Here is a 13,473-nt window from a genome sequence, read left to right as displayed (position 1 = left end):
TGTGTCATATGATATTAGTGCAGGGTGTCGTGAAAATGTTAAAATTATTGATGACATCCTCACATTGAAATAAAGTTTCATGTGTTCATTTTCCTTTTCAGTCTGCATAAGTAGCAATAATCAACATTCAGGGAAACAAGAAAGAGCATCTCTAAGTCAGTGGATAACCTTAAAGGAACATTTCTTCACACGTTGAAGAATGAATGTGGAGAGAAGTTGGGCAGCAAGTAAAAATAAATAATGAGACTGGGCAGCCTTGAACACCCTGAGGTCACTAGTAGAAATGGGGTGAGGTACCATGTTTTAGTTTGATCATTGCTGAATAACCATTACAGTAAAAGTGTCTCTTTCCAACTCTCACGTTTCTAGTGTTTTCTAGCAACAACTCAAATCTTGCGAGATTTCATAGCGAGACTTGGTTAGACACAATAACAAACAGACTGGATCAAGTGAAAGGTAAAGACATATGGGATATAGGGTCCAGGTTGAAAAATATCTGAATGTCCGTTCAATAGGAGAAATGAATGTACAGTAACTGTTTTGATTCACACTCCGATCCAGAAGGTGACGGTAATGCACCTAAAAGTTCTTTGCCAACCGCCAATAAATAACAGACGAAGAAGAAGAAAGAAGAAAAAAAGATTATGATAAAAATGATGACGATGATGATAATGAAGGACAAGCACAAGAAGAGAATGAAGAAGAAAGCTTAAGGCCCCGCACATGTGTTGCCACTTCAGTCTTTAACTGAAGGATGAGGAGAGCAGAGTGTGAACACTGCTTTTTCCGTAGGAACTTGAATGCAACAGAACAGCAGGGGGACTCTCTGTGCGCATGCTCGTATCTAGCAGTTTTAATGTATATGTGCTGTGCTGGAGTGTTGTATGTCGGGTGTTGTCATATCACTACACCGCACTGTGTTTATTGTATGTGTTTGTTAGGAAACGTCGGAGTAAACCTTTAGCCGTCCATGTATTACAGAGAGCAGTTATAACCAACAGACAGCTATCAGCGTGAGGCTGGAGGAAACACACTAACGTTATGTCGGCAAATAAAACAAAGAAAGTCAAAATGGCTACTAAATCCTGTCCTGAATGCGACCAACAGGTGAGAAAATATATCATTTCCATATATGAACGTTGGCACTGATAGTTACTTGTATGCTCTTATGTACTGTAACTTCATGTAACGTTACTGAACACTAATATCAGTATAGACGAAGCAGCTCTAGAGACGGAAAAAACTGTGTATCACCAAACCCCTCTAACTCATCCATGCTCTCTGAAATATTGATCCAACTACACATATTTATCTGTAGTTATCGTTTTGTCCTCGCCCTGCAACTTACTCAACACGTCTAACTTAACAAACATTTGGTTTACTCGTCTCCTAACACACTCACTCAAACGAAACTCAGAGGAACCAGTTTGCCAGCAAACGTGTCTCTGAGTTTGCATTCCGATGAGAGATAATCAATTCACTAATATCTCATCTACTTATTTATTTTATAGCACTAACCTAAAAACAAATAATCATTTAATTTCAGTATCGGAATTTGGCCCGATCGTCTTCACATAGGTTACACAATATATCACATATATCAATAATGTCGTCATCTAATGGCCGCAGGGATTTTAAGCCTCAAGTCAATTACAACATAGATGATAACAGTAATACAGCTGGTACTGGTACATGTTCTGGAAGCTTCTCTGGTAGGAGATTGTGGAAATATCCGCATCTGATCAATGTTTTATCAGCTTCACTGAAAAGCTGAACGGTCTATTTCCTCAACATTCAGTGTTACTGGCAGAGATCGCAGTCGGCAGATGGGGGGGTCACTAATATGAAAGCTCAATACAGCAACTGCTGTCATTGACCTATTTTTGTGCATGATGGACAATGGTGATTGGACGGAAAATTAATCGTTTGGCAACCATTGTGGTAATCAATAAATCATTTTCAAACGTTCTTTGGTTCCAGCTTCTCAATAAGAATGAGCGTTTTCAGTCTCATATATATGAAATTGAATATCTAAAGGGACTGTTAGATGATTTCTAATTGAAGAAATCATTATGACCTCGAAGAAATAGTGAAGGCATTTATTTTTTCAGTTCAACAGAATATTGGGATCAAGTCAAGATTTCTGAGAATGTAGAGACAGCATCCATTTAAACATGCAGTATCTGTCTCACACATGTCACATGATCTAATGTCAGTGTTATGTTTAGTGTTTTAGACGGTGTTGTATTAATGAGAGACTCAGTGTTTAAATCAGTATTTAATATCAGTGTGTGTGTGTGTGTGTGAGTTGAGTAACTTCTGTACCTCAATTCTGTACCTCAGTTATAATGATAGATTTCTGCTAAATCTCCTGTTCTACTTGTAGCAGCATGAAAAAAACAGGAAGCATGTTTTTAAAAACCTGGAAGTCATGAAAGGTTTTGGAAAGGTCATAAAAATACATGTATTAATATGGCAACACAGTGAATGACAGTTTTAAACAGAGCAGACTTATGTGCAGCTTCTATATTCATGTTTTTTTCTTCACTTGTCCTGTTGGTGTAATCTTCAAGCCCCAAGTTCATTTTCACTTCTTCCTTTACAAATTATTTTATTTATATTAGCGATTAAAGTGAATTGTCTTGTATAATCTTTGTTGAAGTCAATGAATAGAACAAGGAAACAGTGTCATAGATGTGAAGCAACAAACGTTGCATATGAAAACTAGTTTGACCTCCACTGTCGTCTTTATTTCCCTTCACTGATCAAAACATTCTTATATTTTCCAGTGAGTTGCTAGATTTACTATTCCAGCGTAGCATTTTACTGGCTCCAGACAATCATACAAGCCTTATTATTGAACCATGATATACTATCACCTGGGTATGATTATTACAGGTGTATCACAGGCCACAGTAACAAGCCTGTGTTAGTTCATGCATCCATGCATGCTTTCTTCCCTTGGCTGTTTGGGGAGAGTCAAACATGCTGCACAAACCATTCAGAGCTCACATTTGGAATAATCAGTGTGTGAACAGACTGTAACACTAATGAATGAAGCAACACTCAAAGTGTTCTCTAGTAAAACAATCAGCTGATCATATCAGATCAATAAATAAATATGGTTATGATCAGCTCTGTTATTTCACTGGATACATATTCAGAATAGAATAGAAAGTTATTATTGTCATTATATATTACATGTAATGAGAGTACAGGTGTCACTCCATTTGTGTTTTAAAGACAATCAAGCAATCAATCAATCAATCAATCTTTATTTGTACAGCGCCAAATCACAACAAAGTCGTCTCAAGGCACTTTACATATAGAGCAGGTTCTAAACCGAACTCTTCAGGTTTTAACTTTAAAGAGACCCAACATTCCCACCAGGCCCCTCGCAACAGGACAGGCAAACCAAGCAATTGCCTGGGGCCCCGAGCTGGCCGGGGGCCCCCAGACAACGACTGGTTTTGAATTGAATGCAACGACAAACTGTGTGCGCGTCCCTTTAATGCTGTGATGGTCAATGCAGGAAAGTGCAGCGACACTGTTATCGGAATCCCCCTCAAGGGGGCGAATATTTCCATAGGCTGGAACAGCTGTCAATCAAAACCTAGTTGTCGTTGTCGTCGGTCACATGTCTTCATTGGCTTTGGAGGCATGTACTGCCTGAGCACTGATTGGCTTGTGTGTGGTGTCGTCAGAAGCAGAAGAGGCTCACGGTTGTAAACATCTAGTCACGTGTACTCTGAGATGGACGTGCAGGTCAGGAAATGACGTAAACGGACCGTATATGGTTTGTTATTTGTGTTATTACGTTACGTGTTGGACTAAATACATGGACATATTGAGGAAAATATTCCAGTTTTATGGAAACGGATTTCATATTTCACAAGAATGGATATTTGGCGAGCTGTACAGAAAGTCCTGAGTCATAAGATGATCGTTGTGGATAAAGGGAAGACTTTGAAGGTATGTAGGCATTATAGCTGTTCTTACTTTAGCTGAGTGGCTAGCCGAGCTAATTGCTAATACTATTACGGCTGTGAGCAACCATACAATGTGTGAGTGGTCTTGAATGAATCAGGACAATCTAAGCTTTCTAACAATGCACGGCATGAATATATATGTTTAAGGGTTGCTGTTTAAAACATTCAGAAGAACGTGTCGCTACCTACTAACATCCGTCCCGTCCCGTAAGAGGAACAGCGTGCATTAAGAGGATAAACTGCTCTTCATTCATAGGAACATACACTCTGCCTTTTCACTCTAGAATACGGTGTGTAATGTGTGTCTATGTGTGTGTAGTGTGTGTGTTTAATCCAAGACATGATGTAGTCATGCATTGGAGTGGAGGAATGTTAGCATTGATGTGGCAGCCAGGTACAGAATTACGAGTTCGTTTTTTACATTGATCAGAGTTAACTGACTCACTTGCGTTGCTGCTGCCTCTACCGCTACTCGTTTTTTGTTTTCAAACGACGCATCGACGCACAGTTTTTGCGTCGACGTATTTTTTGCGTCAGCGTAATCGATTACGTCGACGCGTCGCCCCAGCCCTACTTTGAAGCTGATAAAGACATATATGAGGTCCACCATGAGCCAAGAGAGGCTCACAGGACTGGCCGTTATGTCAATTGAGCGTGATGTTCGCAGGTCTTTGGACATGGAGGACATTGTGGTTGCCTTTGCTGAAGCCAAGGCTCGCAAACAGCAGATGTAGATATTTTGCATATTTTTTAACGGTTAATCTTATATGTGTGTGTGTACTTTTATCTATGTTGGATTTTATATTTAATACCGAATTTGCAGTTTGTTTATATGTTGATTGCAAATGTTCAAATAAAATAAGTAAACATACTATGTGTGCAGTAGCCTATATGCAACATTTGTAAGCAGTATTTGCACTGTTAAGAAATATTGTATTGATATAATGTGTGGTTGAACTTCAACAGTGTGTCTATGCTGTGGTTCCTGTAGGCTTTGGGCGGGCGGGGCGTATGTTTTTTTTGCTGTGGTCCAGGGGGTGTCGGCGTCGGTGGGCGGTGGTGGTGGGGGGGCCTCCAAGTTCATTTTGCTTGGGGCCCCCAAATTCCTTGAAACGGCCCTGATTCCCACATGAGCAGCACTCATGTGGGAATGCAAGAAAAACTCTTTAACAGGAAGAAACCTCAGGCAGAACCAGACTCAGAGTGGAGAACATCTGCCTCGACCGGTTGGGGTAGAGAGGAGAGAAAGGAAGGATAGAGGAGAGAAGCACAATGAAAATCAACAATGAAGCTAGAAGGTCCGGGATTGGAATCTGTCATCTGGACGTCTACAGGCCCAGATTACCTGTGAGACCAGAAAGCACAGACAACTCCGGGGAAGAAGTTTAGGTTACTGAATGCATTAATAGTACATGAATGTTAATGGATATAGATGGATGGATAGAGAGAGAGAGGGAGGAGGAGAGAGGAGCTCAGTGCATCATGGGAGTCCCCCGGCAGTCTAAGCCTATAGCAGCATAAGCAAAGAGCTCTAGGAGCCCTAACTATAAGCTTTATCAAAAAGGAAAGTTTTAAGCCTACTCTTAATCGTAGAGAGGGTGTCTGCCCCCTGAACAGAATCTGGAAGATGGTTCCACAGGAGAGGAGCCTGATAGCTGAAGGCTCTGCCTCCCATTCTACTTTTAGAGATACTAGGAACCACAAGTAGACCTGAATGCTGGGAGCACAGTGTTCTAGTAGGTACATAAGGTACTATAAGCTCTTTAAAATATGATGGAGCCTGATTAGGGTTGCAAAGGGGTGGAAAATTTCTGGTAAATTTCCGGTAAATTTCCATGGGAAGTTAAGCTGGGGAATTTTGGAAGTATTCCAAATTGGAAACTTTCCATGGGAATTATGGGAATTTATGGGAATTGAGGGTAATTTAGTGGAAAGGTATCATCATTTGATTGATTAATTGGATAAAAAAAAATTCCACCCCTTCATTAAAAAACAGAACATTATTTTAAGTTGACGATGAAAAAAGGTGCACAATGTCGCTTGATGTCCCTGAGCTGTTGAAGTTATATTAAATTATACAATTATTTATAATTTAATGTAAAAAAACAACTAAATGTTATTATTCTTAATGGTTTCACGCACAACTCTGAAAAAATACAACAATGTGTCTGTATTTTTCCCTGAGGGGGATGTGTCCAATGTATCCTGGTGGAGATACAACTCATAAAATCCAAAATATACAAGATGTTTTTAAAACTATTAGTTATTGTTATTTACTTAGGTGCAAATGAAATAACTAGTAACATCAAAGTGCCACTCCTGTCTGTTAAAGTAATATTTACTGTATAAATTGTGGTTTATTTGGTTTTGACCAGTTTTATTTTTTTACACCATAAGCCTAAATATAGCACTTACACATAAAAATATCCCTGAATATATTACCATATAATGTCATCAAAGGCTCAAAAGTCAGGCTTCAAGTTGTGTGCTCTGGTCTCAAAAGTGTGGTCCAGAACTGTAGAAATTATCTGTGCATGTGATGGAGGAATGCACAGTGCATGTATAGGGGGCGTGGTCTCAGAAGCCCTGCAGTAAACAGTATGCTATGTGAGCATGTGATAGCATAGATATTCAACTGTACTGCATGATATCTGGTTGTTTTAGTCAGAATTATGCTAAAATATTATTTTACACAACTATATTTAAGTTCCCTAATAAGAACCTACCTTCAGTTTAGTAAATTCCCGGTTTATTCCCGTTAATTCCCATGGAAGGTTTCCAAGTTTGAAAATTCATGGAATTTTGCAACCCTAAGCCTGATCATTGAGAGCTTTGAAAGTGAGGAGAAGGATTTTACAGGACGCCAATGCAGTGAAGCCAAGACGGGAGTAATATGATCTCTCTGTCTAGTTTTTGTCAGAACACAAGCAGCTACATTCTGGACCAGCTGGAGAGTCTTTAGAGACTTGTTAGGACAGCCTGATAATAATGAATTACAGTAGTCCAGCCTAGAAGTAACAAATGCATGGACTATAAAAACAATAAAAACATGATATAGAATTAAAAGATGAGATGTGGCTATAATAGCATGATATGGAGGATACTGCACTTGATTAGAAGAAATAGACTCATTTAATCTGCTACTGCTATGACTCTATTCCACTGTGTATACTGAACATCTTTAGTACAAATACGACTTCATGATGAATGAAGTTTTAACTCATTTTATTTTCATGTTGTGAACATTAGTCAGGTTGTCATTTAAAGTAGTTAGTGTTCTGTCAGCTTACACATTTCAATTTTAGATCTAAAACCTGCAGTGTGTAAGTTTTACTTGTAAATAAACTTTGGTTAGTTGACACAGTGCTGATGAAGTCTGTCACCTTCACGTCAATCTCTCTGGATCTGGTTTCCCACGCTGACTGTATTGAAAGTATACTGAGCATGCTCTGTGGGCCAAGAGGCTAACTTCTTCTTAGCTCTTTGCTAGCGTTAGTAGAGATAAAGTCATTTAATTGTGCAACTCTACAGGGAGCCAAACTATAATCCCAATTAGGCATGGGCCGGTATGAGATTCTGACGGTATGATAACCTTAGGTAAAAATATCACGGTTTCACGGTATTACGATTACAGCTATAAAATGTGATATTTTGAAATGTCTGTATTTAAAACCAAAAAAAAAAAGTTATTTTTTTCCCATCCCAGATAGCATGCGAATGTGGGCCACGTGAGGCAATGATCCGGCACTGTAGGCATTCTTCTGGCCCGGACAAAACAGACGTGAACCTAAACTGGCCCATACATTTGGGCCAAATATCACAAAACGAATATGGCCCATCTTTGGCCGAAATATGGCAAGTATGGCAATGACTAATCCGGATGTGAGCCTAAAGAGGCCCACATATAAGGAAACATACTTGGCCCACCTTTGTTGAAACATATTTGGGCCAGTCTTGGCTGAACTGGTTTATTTGGTGTGTTTTTGGTTGACATCTGGCATTGTGATGGCTTGGTTATGGCCCACTTTTGGCAAACATGAGCGCACCGCCCAAGTGCCATCATTCCATGCTGTATGTGGGCCGGATGAACATGTCAGGTGTGGGCCAGATATGGGCCAAAAGAATTTTGCTATCTGGGATTGAACGGTCTTTTATTTTTTGGCAAATATGTATTTAAAATAAATAATAATAAAAAATAACTGAATAATTTCTAAATAAATAATAAAAAAAATAAGTGCAGTCCTTAATGCAGTCCTTTAACTGAGGTTAAACCTGCAACTCAAGTCACGACATAAATGAATTATTTTTAGTGAAAAAAAACAACACAAAATGCAAATAAATGCACATAAATAATTGAAAAAAGTAAAAACACATCTAAGATAGATATCATATTGGATGTATTGCCTCCTCGCGCTGCTACTGTCCGGGACCTTCTTCCTCCTCACGCTGCTACTGTCCGTTACCTTCTTCCTCCTCACACTGCTACTGTCCGGGACCTTCTTCCTCTGAGCCGCAGCCATCTGTCTTTTTACGGTACCCAAAGTATACAGCCGACTTGGCGCTTTTTAGACGGGGGGAAAGTCCGGGGGGCTCGCCTCCTTCAGCCATCATACAGCCTGCAGAGCTACCTGCTTGCAACAGCAACCGGAGGTGTGCCGGAGGAGGAGTAAAAGCTGCAGCTGCACACAACCTGAGCGACCTCCACTTTCTCTGTGACCAGACGTCACATTAAAAAAACCCGCTCATACCCTTTCTTATTAGTGATGGGAACGGCAGTTCTTTTTACTGTACTGAATCTTTAGAATCCGTTCATCAAAATGATTCGTTCACTGAATCGTTCAGTGCTCTCCAACTCCCTGAACTGATAAACAGCCAAATAATCCGTCATTCAGTTCATGATTCAGCCCTGAGGTTCACGTTCACTTACTGAGGGAGGTTCAAGGACTATATTATACAATCATTCGCGGGAGACGCAGCGCTGCTTATACATGCACTAAAAATAATACACAGTGAAAGTGTCCTCTGTGCACAGTACAGTAACATAACATGATGCTACACTGATGTTAGCAACACAGCGCTAATGTTAGCAGTACATGTACTGAACGTGAATCAACTCCTCAGCCCTCAGTGCCCTGAGTCAGTGAGTGACTGACACAGCGCCACTTTCAGCAGTTCGCGAACGTGATTCGTTCGCGAACGATTCATTGAACGACATGCTGAGGACGTGAATCTCGTTCACGTACTGTGCTGAAAGTGGGCTGAATCATGAACTGAATGACGGCGAATCACGTTCGCGAACGAATCATTGAACGACATGCTGAGGACATGAATCTCGTTCACGTACTGTGCTGAAAGTGGCGCTGTGTCAGTCACTCACTGACTAAGGGACGTTCAGTACCTGTACCGCTAACATCATCCTCTCCTCTCCTCTCATTACTTTATGTGTGCCTAAGTCCATTACGATAATGGGGATGGGGGCGTGTGTGTGTGTTTGTTTTCGTTAGCCGTTAGCTTGGAGAAATTGATGCTATTGGCATGAAAGCGTATCCCCGCGAAGGGGAAACAGAATCACTCAGAGTCAGTCAAAGTGTTGTCGTTCACTGAGTGATTCGTTCGCAGTGAACGAGTGAGCAGGCAGTCGCGGCAGTTCCACTCCCGACCGGCAGCCATGCTCGCGGCTGAGCTCAACTGAACTGAACTGAGAAAGGAACGAGTCAGTTCATGAAGTGATTCAGTTCACTTCGTTCACTCAAAAGATTTGTTCGTTCGAACGACACGTTATGACGGAACATTTCAGTGGTTTTGAAACCGTGACTTTTTCATACCGTGGTATACCTTGACACCGGTAACCGGCCCATGCCTAATCCCAATCACCAACATTTCAATTAAATGAATAAAAGTCATTAATAGTCAGTTTGCATTGTGGAAAAGTAAGAGTGGACAAGTCGCTTTGTAGTTTCAGTTGCTAATGTTTACATTGTAAGCCTTACATCATAGTGTCTTTGGTCAGTTTAAATGACAAATGATGTATCTACCTCAATTGTTAAATAGCCTACTACTTTATAATATTATATTATATTAATACTTCTACAAACACAGTAATGTCATGATTCTGGATTCAAAAGTGGAATTTATAAATGAGCCTACAACTCAAAATGTCTATAAAGCAGCTTAATGAACGAGACACAATCCATTAGTCATGGTGTGAACTACAGCGGAGCTTGGCTCTCCTCAATAAGACAAGCTCTTTGTAGACTCATTTAATTATGCAGCTCTTCTGGGCTTTCAAAATGTTATTGGATGACAACACCTTCAGAGTCGGAGAGGAAGACTCCTCTTCACTGTGCTGCTTTCATAAGTAGATGTGTAGTGTCATCCACAGGTCAGAGCTAACATGTTCACTCCATCCAGTCTTTAAGTCTGTTGACCACATAAAACAACATCAGTGGTTGCACTGTTGTTGCATGTCACCATTCATTCCTCTCTCTCCTTCATTTCCTGTCAGCTCCACTCCACTGTCACCAAAATATGAAAAAATCAATAATAATAACATGTATGTTGTGTTTGTTTTTCTGTAGATTCCAGTGGCGTGTAAGTCCTGCCCGTGTGGTTATGTGTTCATTAGCAGAAAACTCCTAAATGCCAAGATAAATGAACGCTCCTCTCCAACCATAGCAGGTAAGATTCAGCTTCCATTAAGCTCATAAAGCTCATGATTATATCTGAAACTGTAGTTCCACTTTGTGTTTAAAGGTATACTAAACAGGAAATGTCAGTAAGCCCCTCCTCCCTGAGAGAGAGAGAGAGAGAGAGAGAGAGAGAGAGAGAGAGAGAGAGAGAGAGAGAGAGAGAGAGAGAGAGAGAGAGAGAGAGAGAGAGAGAGAGAGAGAGAGAGAGAGAGAGAGAGAGAGAGAGAGAGAGAGAGATGTAACATCGGTGATGTCGCCCATTGGTTTGTGGACTGCTGCTTGGAAGCCAATAGTTTCGAATCTAGGCAGCGCCATCTTGAAAATTTCAGGTGCATGCTGGGAAAAATAAAAACATGGATTCTGCTTATATGGGCATGAGGTGGAGCCATGGGTGGAGTGGGGGAGGTTACTATGGTTGTGAGGGCTGGATCTCGAGGACATTGTGCAATCAACCTGTCAATCACGACGTAGCCACGCCCTAATGCATACCCTGCTTTATTGTCAAATATAAAATCAGGGAGGCCAAAATTTCACAGATGAACATCATACTGCATTGAAGAAGGCTTTAAACTAGCGATTGAGACCATAAACACATTTTAAAAATGTTTACTGAGGTTAGAAATCAAGTGAGAAGTTGGTGAATTCTCCATTGACTTGTATAGAGACGGCAGTCCTTTTGACACCAAAACGGTCGCCCCCTGTTGGCCTTTTGATACAATGCAGTTCTAAGTTACTCTCGTGTTGGCCTCATTTCAGAGAACTGGAACTCGCCGCCTGGCTCTAACCTGTTTACACAGAGACTCCACTACACATGACACATTGGCAAGCTTCCAGACTCATTATTTAAAAACTTACAACTAAAGAAAATACACATGTATCACATGTTAGGTACATATTTTGTGAAGGACAGCCTGAAATCTACTGCTGCAGTTATCTCATCCACACAGCTTTTTTGTCGTTCTGTCACAGGAATATGACTTCATTCTTTATTTTTGTTGTTTTCCTAAGCACCAGGGATTCAGCACTCGATGACACACACACATGTTGGTGATTTGTTGTTTATTCAGACAAGCTGGACTCTAAGAGGAGGAGGACAGAACGCATTCGCAGAGACCGGATTGACTCTCCTTTAAGTAGTGACATGGAGAACAGGAGAAGATCCCGGGCCAACAGCCAATCAGATCCAATCCGGAGGGGACGGGGCAGACCAAAAACAGTAGGACTTAAGAAACAAGAAGAGGAGAAAGGTAAAACAAGTGATGATTTACTGTTTCATATTTTAGCTCTTCTAGCTGTGTGGGTGATTTACAAAGTGTTGGCAGGTGGAGGCATGGTGGAGGCATGGTGGTATGATGGCTGGCCTCACTTGAATTACCTCTGTGACATCAGATCAAGGGTGTTCAAAATCTGACACTGTATCCACACTGTTTGATGAGCAGCTTTAATACAAGAATGTTTCTTGTTATGACAGAGGAGAAAAACTATACACAGAATAAATACATTAAATTAGATTACATTAGTAGCCTTATTGTCATTATATTGAGGGTCAGACAACAATATAAAAAAATTTAGATAGCACTCCCTGAGCCATAACAACATTTAAGACAACATTAACAATCTATAAGAGCAACAAAGTGCAATATGCAATATAAAAGGTGCAAACAGTAGCAATTTGAGTGTGTGTGGGTGAGTGGGATGAAGGGATCAGGCCATGTTCATTAGTTTAACAGCTTGGGGGAATAAGCTGTCTTTCAGTTTTTCAGTCTTATATGTATCCATATATAAATGATAATATAACGTGTTTATTATTGTGCCTATTTCATCACTTCTTTCAATTTCAACTCATAACTGTGTTTACAGCAGTTTAATTTGTTGTATTCTTTTGTGGCAGCAATGATATTTTTTAAAAAGATCTTCAAAGTCATTAAATTTGTAATGAAAATATGTGCAGATACCCTATTCAACTCTGTGTGATGTTGATATATTTTCCCTTCAGCCCACAGCACAGCTCCATCTCATACTTGCTACACTCCACTGTGTCAGTGTTGTGTCTGTGATTGATTGTGTTGAATTGTGTTCACAGAGAAACAGGAGAAGGAAGTGGATATTTACGCCAGTCTTTCTGACGAGAAAGCTTTTGTGTTCTCCGTGGCCTTGGCTGAGATCAACCGCAAGATCCTGGGTCAAACACTCATCTTATAGACTAAAGGCTGAATAAGTGAGAAACCCAGCACAGAGGACCTATCATAGGAAAAACTACCAAATGGCAAGAGGATGACCAAAGAAGCCAGAAGTGGCGGAAGCTGAACTTTGACCTGGACGTGTTTCCATTTGGACGACCTAATGAGATGCAGAGAAGGGTTTCATTTAGGAGAGTGAGAGACTGAACAATGATACACTCATATGAAATAAATAGACTGTTATCAGGTGATCATCTCCAGCAGACCTGAGCTCCACATTAACAGAAGGAACCATGACATTATCAATCAAGTGTTATCTTATGAACTGAAGATGATGCCTCTGTCATTCACTTTGAAATAGCAGTTGTTGAAAATGCAATAAAGATTTTTTTGGGGATTGCCATTGAGCAGTGATCTATCAGAAATGTAGATTACATTCTGATATTGATAGAGTTACAACTGCATTAGCAGCTGCAGCACTGGAGACATAAAGTCCTTTATTACTGCTGTGTTCACTACATGACTTGTATTAAGTAGACACATTACAGACTGTTTCAGCTCGGCTTATTTAAGATCAATTTCATCTTACTTGAAATGTTAATGAGACCAAGTAGA

General features: G+C 40.3%; 1 protein-coding gene across 1 annotated transcript; it reads left to right on the top strand.

Moving 5' to 3' along the window:
- The first annotated feature begins 843 nt into the window (after nt 1-843).
- Nucleotides 844-13,261, top strand: c1h16orf87 (chromosome 1 C16orf87 homolog). Its single transcript, XM_053315835.1, has 4 exons — nt 844-1,107; nt 10,568-10,667; nt 11,746-11,925; nt 12,762-13,261. Exons 1-4 carry the CDS (start codon nt 1,042-1,044, stop codon nt 12,878-12,880), a joined length of 465 nt encoding a protein of 154 aa, XP_053171810.1. The 5' UTR covers nt 844-1,041; the 3' UTR covers nt 12,881-13,261.
- Nucleotides 13,262-13,473: the final 212 nt, after the last annotated feature.

Source organism: Scomber japonicus, chromosome 1, assembly GCF_027409825.1.
Source record: "Scomber japonicus isolate fScoJap1 chromosome 1, fScoJap1.pri, whole genome shotgun sequence".
In the NCBI taxonomy this organism is placed as follows: Eukaryota; Metazoa; Chordata; class Actinopteri; order Scombriformes; family Scombridae; genus Scomber; species Scomber japonicus.
Note: the sequence above shows the minus strand (reverse complement) of the source record. Positions and strands in the feature narration are given on the sequence as shown.

Coding starts and splice junctions, on each gene's coding strand:
- c1h16orf87 (XM_053315835.1), top strand. CDS start 1,042: ATGTCGGCAAATAAAACAAAGAAAGTCAAAATGGCTACTAAATCCTGT. Junction 1,108..10,567: donor GTCCTGAATGCGACCAACAG/GTGAGAAAATAT, acceptor GTTTTTCTGTAG/ATTCCAGTGGCGTGTAAGTC. Junction 10,668..11,745: donor CTCCTCTCCAACCATAGCAG/GTAAGATTCAGC, acceptor TTGTTTATTCAG/ACAAGCTGGACTCTAAGAGG.